This window comes from Anopheles darlingi, chromosome X, assembly GCF_943734745.1.
Source record: "Anopheles darlingi chromosome X, idAnoDarlMG_H_01, whole genome shotgun sequence".
Classification (NCBI taxonomy): domain Eukaryota; kingdom Metazoa; phylum Arthropoda; class Insecta; order Diptera; family Culicidae; genus Anopheles; species Anopheles darlingi.
The window spans coordinates 9082193-9095417 of record NC_064873.1 but is presented as its reverse complement, the minus strand read 5'-3'; the positions used below and the strand labels follow the sequence as shown (position 1 = coordinate 9095417).

Genomic DNA, 13225 nt, shown 5'->3' with positions numbered 1-13225 from the left:
GCAGCGTTATTTGCCAACAATGCCAATGAACAAGACTCGACGGCTGTCTCGTCTATGGTGGCGCTACTATACTAGGTTTCCATCATCAGGTCCGTGATTATCACAGCAACAGGAGCAAAAAGAAAAAAACCCAGCAACGTGGGAGTAAAAGGACTCTCGAAAGAGCGCGCGTGTGTGTGTGTGTGTGAAAGGACGTGCATCAAAATCATGCCAACACGTTTGAGCAGCGAAGAGCTTTCATCTATCCGCAAATGCGGTTGAGCGATTAGTTGGTTGGTGTTCACCGTGCCGTCTATCGAAGGAGCCTTTGCTCAGGTGTGTGTGTGTGTGTGTGTGTGATCCCACGCGTCCCACGACCAACGCTGACCTTGCAGAGGCAGTGGCAGAGGTACACTAGGCGCCGCTGTCGATTTTTGTGCGACATTTAAATACATTTCAATTTAGATTGGAGCGTCCGCCCGTTGGTTCAACGGCTTTAAAGCGCGGCATGGTTCGCGTGGCTGCACCGCACTTTTCCAGCGCCAGCGCGCCTCACTGTGTGTGTGTGTGTGTGTGTGTGTGTGTGTGTGTGTGTGTGTGTGCGCGTCACTTACGGACAGCCCAGCAATGGTGAGCTTAATTGGTGGGGGGTGAGAAATCGAAAATATCGTGTTAGGACTACGAGGGTCGTAGTCGAAGTCTGTTAGGGGCTGCTGTGGACTCCAAGTGCCAGCCAGCACAGCGATGCACCGCCCGGGTCGCAAAAGTGAAAGACCAGCACCGTACGGACGACAGCAGACGTGCAGTGTGCATCGGAAGCGCCACAGCTTGTCTCTCTCTCTCTCTCGCGCGCGCTCTCTGCAGGTTGTGATTAACCCTTTAGCCCCTCGCCGCTGCGGTCAGCGCTTCCCTCACTTCCGTTCGCTTCCGTTGACAGCGGTAGAGTGAGACCGGACCTACCTTAAATACCTCCCAGGTAGCCGAAAATGGCAATACAGCTAATCCGACTAATAAATCAGCAACAGCTAGACTAACGATGAAAAAATTGGTAACACTCCTAAGCTTGTGCGAGCAGAGCACGGCCGCAATCACCAGACAGTTGCCCACGATGACCAGCACGTTGATGAACGCCAGCACCGCCAGCGAGACCAGGTTGGTCGGATCGGTCCACTGGACGGACGCGAGCAGATTGGCGCACTCCGTCTCGTTCATCGCGCTCGGATTTGCTGCCGCTGGTGCCGGTGCCGCTGGTGCCGGTACTGGTGATGGTGGTGGTGATGGTGGTGATGATGGGGACGAGTAGTATAGCAGCCGGTGCCGGTGCCGTTAGCGAGGCCGAAGCAGCAGCAGCAGCAGCAACAGCAGCAACAGCAACGGCAGCAACGGCAGCCGGTGCAGCAGCTATCGCTGTTCGAGTGGCGGTAGTAGTAGTAGTGGTAGTAGTGGTAGTAGTAGTAGTAGTAGTAGTAGCAGTAGTAGTAGTACGAGCAGCCGGTGTGCTAGTATCCGCGCCGGTGGTGACCACCGCGCCAGAATCGAGTGCCGTCGCCGCCGGCACTGGGGTGGTTTGCGGCGGCCGTTGGCCGTTGCGCTGATGGGCACTACTGTTGCTGGTGTTGCTTCTTTGTCGCCGCAACTGTCGTAGTGACTGCTGCTGGCTGCTGCACTGATGGTGCTGCTGCTGATGACGTCGGGCAATGACGACAGTGACGTCCCTCGACGATGAGCACGACGACCAGAGGACTGCTGCTCCTGCTGCTGCTGTGGTTGTTGTGTTGCTCGTGTTCGCTAGGCTGGTTGTCGTCGCGCTGTTGCTGCTGTTGGTGGCATCGTGGCCTTCTCCTGTGGGGTTTTCGGGGGGAAGAGACGAGAGTAATAAACGGGAGAACAGCATCAGTACGTATCGCACAGGTAGCAAACGTTACAGCTGGACGCTTAAAGTGAACAACTCGACTACTAAAGGCTGCTGCTGCTGCTGACTCGGCATTGTCGGCAAAAAGGGAGACCCAAATGGGACCGCTCTAGCCTCTGCTTTGCGCATGTATGTGTGTGTGTGTGTGTGCTGTAAGAGTGTGAAACCGTGTAGCAACCGTCCTCCAATCCCTCCCTCCCTCCCTTCCTTCCTTCCTCTCTTTTCAACACTTAAACCCGCATTCATAAGGCGTAAACGAATTACGACCGGTCGTTTAAAGCACGCCTCGTTCGCCGATGGTGACGACACTCCACGCCAGGCCACGCCGCTTGGTGAATCCCGGGTATATTCAGCAGAAGCCGCCATCCCCTCCCCACCCCCCATACACCACAAGGACATGACGCGTGTCTCGTGTTTAGTGTGCGGCGCGCGTAAACGCACCCTTCCTTCCCTCCCGGCCAAGCAACACAACAACCCGCGCAAGCTGTGAACTGCTTCATTATCCTTGAAGCCACAAAACCTCAGCGGCACCCTCAGGACGCACAGGCCCCCCCCCCCCCTTTCCCAACCCAGTCAGCAAGCAAGCAACAAACGAAGCAGTTCAGCATCATTGATTGCTGCTGTTGGCGGCGTATCGCACCATTCACCGGGAGAGAGAGAGAGAGAGAGAGAGAGAGAGAGAGAGAGAGAGAGAGAGAGAGAGAGAGAGAGAGAGAGAGAGAGAGAGAGAGAGAGAGAGCACCATATTCCCGGGCCGGATGCCCGGGACGGTTTCTCGGACGCAAGCAAAAGCGAGGGTTGGGGGGAAATCGAATTGAAAAATAATCGATCGCCTGGTGTGCTCGCCTGGTGGCTAGCTCCGGTTCCGTCGACTCCGAGGTTCCCGGAGCATCATCCAGGCCGAGACTGTTGCAGCGTTTCAAACGGCGGCTTCGGCACATTCAATGGACAAATGCAAGCACGGGAGCACACACACAGGAGGATTACAAAAGGGAAGGGCTGTTCCCCCTTGGGATGAGAGAGAGAGAGAAAGAGAGGAAATAGAGTTAGAGAGGAATTATGGTGGCAGCACTCGAACCTCTCTCCCACCCCCACCCCCATCTTCCTTCCCCGGGCAACTGGCTGCTTTGCTGACTGAAGAAGGCCGCAAAAGGTAATTGCTGTTGAATTGCCCCTTTCCTTTGCCCCCGATTGCCTGCCTGCCTGCCGACTGCACTGCACCGACAAATGCACCACATCCTTGAGCCTCAACACTAGCCCGGTACAACGAGCACTATGGGCACTGCCAGCAATAGTATTCATTTATTCATTAAGCCACAACCGTGGGTACCACGTTACTCCTCGGCCCATCCGCGTAGAGTCCTCGTCGATCAGTCCGTGGCGAGCAGCCAGTCCACCCATCCGCACACACACACGCACACACACCCACACATTGACACATGGAAACGAGTGGGTAAGGTTGTTAAATGTTTCAAAACCGAGTTAACGGGTGTATAACCCTTAAATCCCTTAAACCTTGTTTGCTTATAGATGGTGGTGTAGATTTGTCAAATGTCGAGCAATTTGAGCGTTTCGTAGCGGTTTGACACCTGTGGTACGCAAATCAGTGCACATCACAAGTGGTATCTATGCAAAAACATTTATTTTTCCTTGCCCATCATTATGTCTAGTTTTGTGCCAGAAAAAGAGCCTATGCGGGATATATGCTCAACTTTTTGCTTACATTTCAATAAATTGGCTGCCGAATCCAATAAAATGCTTGCATAGAGGGCTACGGGAACAGAGCACTACCGGAAATTACAAGCAGAGATTGTTTTCGCCAGTTCAAAAATGGTCACCACGAATTGAAGACGCTTTTGGATAAAAATAATGCCCAACGGCGAATTAAATAATTGCCCACCAGTTACGAGTTACTAAACCAACCGTTTTCAAACATACCGTTTTACAGGTCATGGAAATGGTTAAGAAATTAGGAAAATCGGTAACCCATTAATTGAACGATAGGCCCCGGAAAATGACTTGACGAGTGAAATGAAGAATTCTTTTGGTTTGGTTTTCGCCAAACGTGAAACCAAAAGGTGGGAAAAATGTGTAGCTAGCGGATGTGGAGAATACTCTGGATAAATTACTTGTTTTGGCTTTCTAGCTTAAAAAATGTGTTTTGTTTTTCGACAAAAAAAGAACAGCGTATTTAAGGTTATACAGGGTAGCAACGTAAAAGTGACACACTTACTCCAGGGCCCCCTGTACTAATTCGGACAGCTCTTGGTTTACAGTTTGAAAAAGCCGTATTTTTACTGTTGAGTTTGAGTGTTGTTTACCCAAAAATTGTAATGGATTCTTGTAGAGAACAAATCAGAATGTTGTATCTTCAAAACCTCACCAACATTCAAATAAGAGGAAAGCTGTTACTTCTGAATTTTGAGCAGATTATGCGCGTACAGAACCATCAAACGATTCAAAGATAGTGATATGGTTGTCCCCAAATAGAAACCGGGGAAAAACGGATTGTACGAACTCTAACGACCATTAATGCCAATAACGATCGTATACGACGAAATCCGGAACGATCGGAAAGAAAAATGGCGCATGGTATGAAAATGAGTCACACCTGCATGCAAAATACAATAAAAAGGACCTTAGATATAGTCCTTTCAAGAAGCAAAGGATTCATGGGTTGTCTCTCAAAAACCTCGCCGACAAGTTCGCTAGATCTCGGATGCTCCTGAAGACGCACGCTGCTCACAACCTATTTTTTTCAGACGGCAACAAAAGACTTTGGAGGCAACTTTGAACAAGCAAAAGGATTCCGTGCATAGTGTATCTTTTCGCGGCATTCCAACCGATAAAAATGGTGCGGAGCGATATCAAAATGGCTCATATGTGATGGTACGGGGCGCCATATTAAAAGAAAGAAAACTACCACTGTTTTTTGTTGATAAAGGCATAAAAATCCACAAAAAATATTATTTGGAATTCGTTATCAAGCTCCATTTGAATCCTTGTGCGTAGAAAATATAAGGTCTTTTTTCTTTATATTTGTTTCCAACAGGGTTCAACACCTGCGCCTAAGGCATTGACTGTTCACATATGGTGAGCGCAAAATTTGCCATGTTTTGTAAGCTCATCGGAACGGCCGGTATCGTCTTCAGATTTAAACCCACTCGATTTCTTAGTATGGGGATACTTGCTAGGGAAGCTGGTTGACGCAAAGAATATGACTTTAATACGTTTAAAAAAGATTTGTAAAAATTTGAGACAAACTGCCGAAGGAAGTTTTCCGTGCGGCTGGCAAAAGATTTGGAAAGCAATTAGGGGCTCTAATAAAAAAAAACAAATGCGAAAGAATTGAGATGAATCAATCAAATTGAAACTATAGCAATAGAACATTGTGTTAAAAATAAGAAATACTTGAAAAATTACATAGTTTCCATTTTAGGACAAAAGTTAAGTGTGTCACTTTCACGTTGCCACCGTGTACACCTGGTACGATTCCACAAACCACAGCTCAGTGTGTAGCTCAGTAGAATAGCAGTTTAACAGTGGGGGACTGCGCTGCTAGAGCGAGCTGAGGGCCATCAACAGTCGAGTCTTTGTCGTGTCGTTAAATTAGAAAAACTCAAACGAATAACAAACCGACAACTCAAACAAACCGACAACACACACTCTCTCACACACAACACAACACCCAGCGCCCGACACGCGCCCGAAGACAGGCAGAGTACAGGTCGATGAAATGAAAAGTCTCGATTCTAAAAAGGGTAGTGCACCGAGGCGCCGAGGCGATAGCACTGCGGGTGTGTGTAGGCACTAGGTTATAGTAAAAAAAAACACATACACACACCCATGTTGAAGTGACAGAACAGAGATGGGATGTAAAAGTGGTGCTTTTGGCCACCGGAGGGATTCTTTGCTGTACAACCCCCACCCCCACCCCGCCGGATGTGTTCGCAAAGCAAATGGTCAAATGTGTTCTCATCTCATCCACTTGGCACTCATTGCCCGATTGCCCGATGCTGATGCCCTTAAAGTCCTCTTCGTCGTCGTCGTTGTCGTCGTCGCCGTTGTCGTCGTCGCCGCGCAGACTCCCACCCCCTCCCCCCTCCCCTCACTCCTCCCGCGTTCGCCCGTTTTGATCTCAATTATAACTTTTGTGCCGTTTTTTTTTTACCGTGCCACATTTTCCGTTCGTTGCTATGCGAGTCGCCAGTACTGCTGCTGCTGGGCAGTTTTTAGGCCCTCAACCTTCCCCCACCCCCAACCCCCTTGATGAAGTTGCAGAAGTCGTCGGCGGTGTTGGAGATCTATAGAATGAAGCATCGGCTCCAAACGTTCCACTGTCCCGGCCTGCCCGGCTCACCCAGCATGATTAGCCCCTTTTACTGACCGATTCTCGCCCGCCCAGGTCCCACGCCCCAAAAGGAAGTTGCCCAAAGCAGCGGGGTAGCGGCGGCACCGGGGTGGCAAAACGATACGACTTCACCTTCAGCCCAGCAGCAGCAGCAGCAGCAGCAGCAGCATCAGCAGCCGAAACGCCAACGCCGTGGACGTCGCGTGTCGTGGCCTTCATTTCCATAAACCTGCTCAAAATCAAAACGGTGGCGGTGCGCAGGTTTCATGGTGCGCTGCAGTGGTCCCCAGGGAGGAGGGGGGTGGTAGATTCGGGGGCAATATACAAGTACTCAAGATTGGAAGAAGAATCCGTTTGGCCCCCGCCCTGGGCCTGCTGGTGATGGTTGGACAAGTAGCGCAAGCGAATTAATATATTATTTATGCCCGTACCCAAAACTCCTACGTTCCCGTCTGGGGCCGAGACTTCCACTAAGAAATCTTGTGTGTCAATATAGGAAACGGTGCGGGTGCCCCTTTCGGAGAGCTGGTTGCTGGTGGTGGCAGTGACGATTGTATAACACCCCCCCATCTCCCCTCCCGAGCGCACGTACACTGACATGAGGTCCGAGAGGTTGGTTGGTAAAAAATTAATTCCCCTTTCCACAAGCTCTACCACCATGAGAGAGAGAGAGCAAAAGAGAGAGAGAGCAAAAGAGAGAGAGAGAGAGAGAGAGAGAGAGAGAGAGAGAGAGAAGAGAGAGTGCACGGAGTTCTCGGAGTTCGGGATCGTTTGAAGAAAGTTTCGGTCCGCAAAAAAGGCTACATTTGATATGCCCAATATAGTTTGTTTTTCGTGTTTTTTTTTTGGAACAGTCGGTCGGTGCTACTCCATCAAAAACACACCCTCTCTCTCTCTCTGGGGGGTCTGGGGCACGATTGAACGGGGGTGGTGCAGAAGTCGATCAATTATAAAACATTGCATTAAAATTCTGTGCGTTGTCTCCGTCGGGCTCGGAGATGAGGTTTGCTCGCAAAAGTTGCTCTTCTTCTCCTTTGCGCCAAACCGCAAGCCAGTGCGCCGTCCTGGCTGCCCCGTAATTGGGGAGGTTATTTTAATCAATTTGCACCCACCCACCCCCTCCTCCCGTCCGTGCTGCAGGGCAAGGACCACCACCAGGTCTCCCCAATGCGGAGAGTATAACGATACGACTGGGGCTGGAGCTGAAAGTAATCATTTTCCAGGCCCGTGCACCCACCACACACACCCTGGGTGGGAAGGGACGGACACATCGGGTGTCGTGAGCAGCATGGGAGCTCGCTGCAGCGCTGTTGGGCTGATGGTCGTGGTTGATAGCTTTACGCCTTTGTGTGTAGAGCCACCTTGTGTGGCGCACCGCTCTAGGAGCGGATCTATAAATATTGATAGCTGCTGCTGCTGCTGCTGCTGCTGCTACTTTCGTCTATCGTGGATGAGGCGACAAACGCCGCACCCACAGAATCTTTCGGGGCTTTTTAGTAGCAGCAGCAGCAGCAGCTGTGTGAGTGTTGGGCGGCGTCTATGGCGTGTTTCCCGATTTTCCTTCTCTTCCTTCTCCTCTTCTTCTAATTCTTCTGCTTCTTCTGCTTCTTTCCCCAAACCCCTTCCTTATTTGACGGTGACCCCAAGAGCTGATGGCGTCGTTGGTTGGAATTGGTATTTTGTCGTTGGTTTTTCCTTCGCCTTCGCCTTCGCCTTCGCCTTCGCCTTCGCCTTCACGGGCCATATATTTTTCCACTTGAAACACGCGCACCAGCGGCAGCAAACGACTACAAACGCAGTTTGACAGGAGGAACGTCCTCGATGGTAATCAGGCCTCGATGGTGGTGGTCTGCCTTTAAGTATTCGAGCCATACCCCCCTCCGAAAATGGGGCTGAACGTAGTAGGTTCGTGTTCTGCTTGGCCACAACGCGGAGCAGCACCGGGCCGGACTCTCGGCGAGCGGATGGGAGTCTAGTGAAGGTCACTAGAACGTCTCCCGGGTGTGCCTAATGATGCAGAAGACAATTTAGGGCGGGGGGGTCGGTGTGCCATCACATGTTCAGCAATGGCGGCAATGGAGTGAGGACACCGCGCGATGGCCATTGTGCTTGTGTGCCGGAATCGGCATCGGAGTGAACCGATGCGGAATCGCGCTGACGCACGGGCATTCGCACATTCGCGACACAATAGGCTGAGGAGAGAGAGGCTAAAGCTTAAACGCCAAGTGTCCGGGTGAGCCGACCGGAAGAACCGACCGTGCATGGCCTGCCAGCCAGTCAGCCAGCACCGTTGCGATTGTCGTCGCGATTGATACGATAACGAAAAAGCAGAAGGGGGAGTGGGGTGAGGGATTTGCTATACTTACCCTTAATCCATTTGTGAAACAGCTTTCCAAATCTGGCCGTCTGGTAGATCCTAGCCATCTTGCGGTCGTAGTACCGGCGAAAGCGGCAGCGACAGCAGCAGCAGCAGCAGCAGCGACGGCGGCGGCGGCGGCAGCGGCAGCGGCAATTTGTTTACGCAAACCGAGCCCGTTCCGTCAGCCATTCAAGCAGTGTCTAGCACCGGTCAGTAGCACTGTCGACAGACTTGTAGTAGCCAGTGAGCAGCAGCAGGCAGCACGGCACGGCACGGCACGACAATCACACACAACACAACACAACCCGCCAACACAATCCACACATTCACACGCGGCTGGTGGTGCTCCTGCCGGGAAGCTCTTGCTCTAGCTGCACTGCAACACACTTACATAAACACAAACGCACCCAGCAGGAAGACTCTGTCTGTAGTCTCTGTCGGAACGGCAGCAGCTGCACGGTTTGTGGGGACAGAAAAATGCGATGATTAAGTATAGGTTAGTGAGAGCGATAGAGAGATCAAGCAAAGAGAGCGAGAGAGAGCGAGAGCGAGAGAGCGAAAGCGAGAGAGAGAGAGAGATATAAAGAAAGAGAGAGGGAAAGCAGGCGGTTGCTAGGATACGAGCAAGTGTAGGCGCCTGGCAGCTGAAGCTCTGGCAGCTTGAAGCCGGTTGCTTTGCTCGATTTGCTTTCAATTATCTTTGATTTACTAGTAGAACTGTTCCGGTGGTCCGGTGCGTGGGCGGGGGGCAGAGGAGGGGGATGAAGCAAGCAGAAGGAGAAGCGGGAGTCCGGGGCCGGGTCGAGGCGACAGATAACGACAAATTTACGCAGGAAAGGGATCCGCCCCCGGGACCGGCACCGGCAATCTAGCCAGCCACAGCACTAGCAGCAGCAGCAGCAGCAGCAGCAGCAGCAAGATGATTTGGGCGTATCGTTGGAAGGTCGTCTTCTCCTGGAAGGTTGCAAGGTTGGGTTTTTGGGGTGCCTTTGGCACATCGTTTTCTTGCTTCTCTGTGTGTGTTTTTTTCTCTTTTTACATCTGCTTCCATTTTTTTCTCTCTTCGTTTTTTCATTACTAGTGATTTTAGGTGCCTCCTCCTCCTTCTTTTTCTTTTCCTTTTTCTTCTTCTTCTTCTTCTTCTTCTTCTTCTTCTTCTTCTAATGCCCGGACCTTCTAAAGTGGTCGCGTGAGTGGTTGCTTTACCGATGATCAACTCGATATGACAGCAGCAGCAGCAGCAGCAGCGCCGTCAAGCACTACATAGACAGAACTAGTATACAGAATGGCGCCGGCAGCGACGGTGGCCTTTGTCGAGCCGGCCGGGGGGCTCGCCATGAGTGAGTGATATCAGTCGACAACCACACACACCATGTCAGGCCCGGAATGTTTTGCGCACTGCTTGACTTGGTGTATTTGATTTTCGTTTTTTATATCCTTCGCTTGGTAGGTGGTGGTGGTGGTGGCAATCGCCTCGTACGGACACCAAATCACACCAACGGACCTCTCTGCCTGTCAGAACCACCAGCACCACGCAGCACGCATCTCCTAACACGCTCCAGCGAAATCCACATCAAACCATCAACACTCAATACACTCTCAATCATGTTCAGCGTTCGTAAATTGCGTTCAGTAAGCGGCAGCAGGCACTTGCCTGAACGACTTGCCACTTCATCCTCGGTCGGTCGGTCGGTCGGTCCAACATACATTCGCTCGCTCATAAACACACATACACACACGTACGCGTACACATCTGTTGGGTTGGAGGGTTGGACTGTGTGGAAATCAAGAATCATGGAACTTGATGCAGTTATCACATCTCTCACCCTTTGTCTGCACAATAGTGACCGGATCGGATCGGATCGGTTGATCGGTTGTTGTGTGCGCATTCGGTTTTGATCCCACCACACACACACACACGCACACACACGCGCACAGCCTAGAGCAAAAGGATGCCACACTGGCCACAGGCCACACGTTCCCCAGTAATTGCAGTGGTGTTATACACCGGGTCCAGGTCCAGGGAACCATCAAGGACCAAGCCGATATGGAATATGAGCCACCTCCTCCTCCTCCTCCTCCCTTTGGCCATACTCTCCTTTAACCCTGATCACAATAGGGGTTCTGATTGGAGTGATTTGTTGGAATGAAAGTCAAAAACATGCACACATACACCAACACATTCGCTCCCTTTCTCTTTCTCTGGGTTTTGTTTTACCAAGAAGACCTGTGAGGTGAGTGTGCAGCTGTCAGCTCGACCCCAGCCTGCCAGCCAGCCAGCCAGCCAGCCACCAGTGCCAGAACGACCGAAGCCAGTGAAGTGAAAGTGTGAGGGTCGCTGGCGTTGGCGTCGCGGTGTGTGTAGGCTGGCAAAGTGTGCTTAGTTGATAACAGCATTTTAGTTCCGTAACTCCGTAAGTTTTTGCTGCTAATTTATGGCCCATTTGCGCCCCTTCCCCCCCGACATGCGCTCATTGGGAGCAGTACCAGTACGATGATGGTGGTAATACATGGTAGTATGGCTCCCTCCCTCTCACAACTTGTCTTAGTTTTGCTCGGCATTCTAATAACCTGCCTCTGATCTCTGCATGGATTGCATGGCCCTGCACAGGTGGAGGACGGCGCCAAACATGCGCCAGAAGTTACTTTGGGGTTGGCATTGTCTGTGTCTGTGTGTGTGTGGGTGTGAAGCGAGAAAGACACAAGAATATTTCCATATGGGTGAAAAAAAGAGATAGAGAGAGAAAGAGAGAAAAAGAGAGAAAGAGAGAGAGAGGTGGCGAAAGAGACTGAGCAGAGGAGGAGTAGTAGTAGAGGCACTTGGAATCACTTGCTATAGTAGTAGTAGGGGGTCGAGCTCGAGACAAGCGACCCGATAAGGGTCAGATGATTTATGTTTCGCTTGGTCCTTGGTCCCTGCGCGCGGCGTTGACGGTCGGCCCCCAACCACCGGGCACCACCACCACCACCACCACCGCCGGAAGCGAATCCTTGAGGTACTTGTGCGCGCGCGTGTATGTGTGTGCATGTGTGTCGGAGGATGAGGAGGAGGAGGAGGTGGACCTGGCGGTTTAGTGGTGCCCATGCGAACCCAGCGGTTTGGTCCTCTCCAAACAAACTCCTCGAAGTCGAACGCTTCCAGGGCTTGGGGTTCATGGTTTATCTTGATTTTTGTTTACTTTTTACTTCGCGCTGGCGCTGGCGCTGGCGCTGGCGCTGGCGCTGGCGGGCTCTTCGCACAACTCAGGGCTTCAACCTGCTATCTGCTACATAGGTTCTTCACTTGCTCTCTCTCTCTCTCTCTCTCTCTCTCTCTTTCTCGCTATCTCTCTTTTTTTCGCTTCATAATTTCGACATTATAATTCCTCCCTCCCGATGCCCTCGCCGCGTGGAGTCGTCGCCTTAGCTGCCTTAGTCTTTAGCTGTGAGCATCTTTTCTTTCTCTCTCTCTCTCTCTCTCTTGAAACTTTTGTCCCCTTCGTGCACGTGCGAAACAATACCAGCCCCCTCCCCCCTCCCCAGTAGCAGCAGCAGCAGTTGAGTGAGGCTGATGATGAGTCAGTGTTTTTCATGATTTACATATTCTCCAAGTTTGCGCACCATTACGGGGGGGGGGGGGAGCATCATCTCGTGCGGCTAGGGAAGCTGGTGATGAAACTAACTAATCTGCTTGGAAGGAATGCACCACTAATACCGCGAACGCGCGACTCTAATACCACACTTCAAATAGGAGACTTCGCGGTATTCGCCGCAAAAAAAAAAGCGGGGGGCCCCCGGTGCAAAGGCTCGCAAAAGGTAGAAAAGGACTTTCAATTCAGACGCTTTATTGGTTTATTTGCCAGCTCACACCCGGCGCGGCATGCCGTCGGCTTCTCCTCTCCTCGATATCGATATCGATTACAGGCCCGACGGGCGCGCGGTTGGACATTATTGATTTGGTCTTCTCATCTTCGTTACATCTCGGCTCGCTGGCTCAGTATCCGCCGCATGCCGCCGCATGGGCAGCTGGCCGCAATGCTGTTCTCACATTTCTCTTCAAACCCCGGGACCCGGGGCGGGTCTGGTGATTAAAGACTTTCCACCAAAAGGAAAAGAAAAAAAACCGAACCGTCGATCCGACGCTGAAATCTATACAGAGGGTGGGTGGTTGGTAGAGTATCGGCATCACCGCCTTCACACACCCACACTCACACTCACACCCACACCGAGAGCGTAATTAAAAAGGAAGCACAGTCTCCGTACAGTCCCCGGGGTAACAATGAAATTTGGTTTGGCACCCAAGAGAAGGGGATGGGGGTTGGGGGTGTTTAAGGGATCTGTTTCGCTTCTGGGTACTGGGGCGGGGGGCGGAGTGGTTGGGCAATTCAATTCCAAATCGACTCCTTGAGTCAGCGACAGCGACAGAAGCTGGAGCTCGATCTGGAGCAAATGGTAGGAGGCTGCGGCTTCCTTTTTTTTGTTTTTTTTTGCCAGCCGGTCTTAACGCAATTGTCAACGCATGGGGGCCAGGTGAGTTGGCTGCTGGCCGCTTTTATAGCTGCTTCTGGCCCGTTTCCTACCGTTCCGGTGGCTCCGGTGGTCGCCCGCGACACGTGCCCTACACAACAACAAGAACAACGAAAAG

General features: G+C 51.7%; 1 protein-coding gene across 4 annotated transcripts in view; it reads right to left on the bottom strand.

Annotated features, from left to right (window-relative positions):
- LOC125957184 (octopamine receptor Oamb) overlaps nucleotides 1-13225 on the bottom strand; it is a 47341-nt gene that overhangs the window by 17795 nt on the left and 16321 nt on the right. For all 4 annotated transcript variants that reach the window (XM_049689722.1, XM_049689711.1, XM_049689702.1 and 1 more), the window contains exons 2-3: nucleotides 8609-9053; nucleotides 940-1821 (exon numbers count right to left, since the gene is read on the bottom strand). In XM_049689722.1, the coding sequence (XP_049545679.1) occupies nucleotides 940-1191 (252 nt within the window). In that variant the 5' untranslated portion in view covers nucleotides 1192-1821; nucleotides 8609-9053. The remainder of the gene's footprint in view (nucleotides 1-939; nucleotides 1822-8608; nucleotides 9054-13225) is intronic.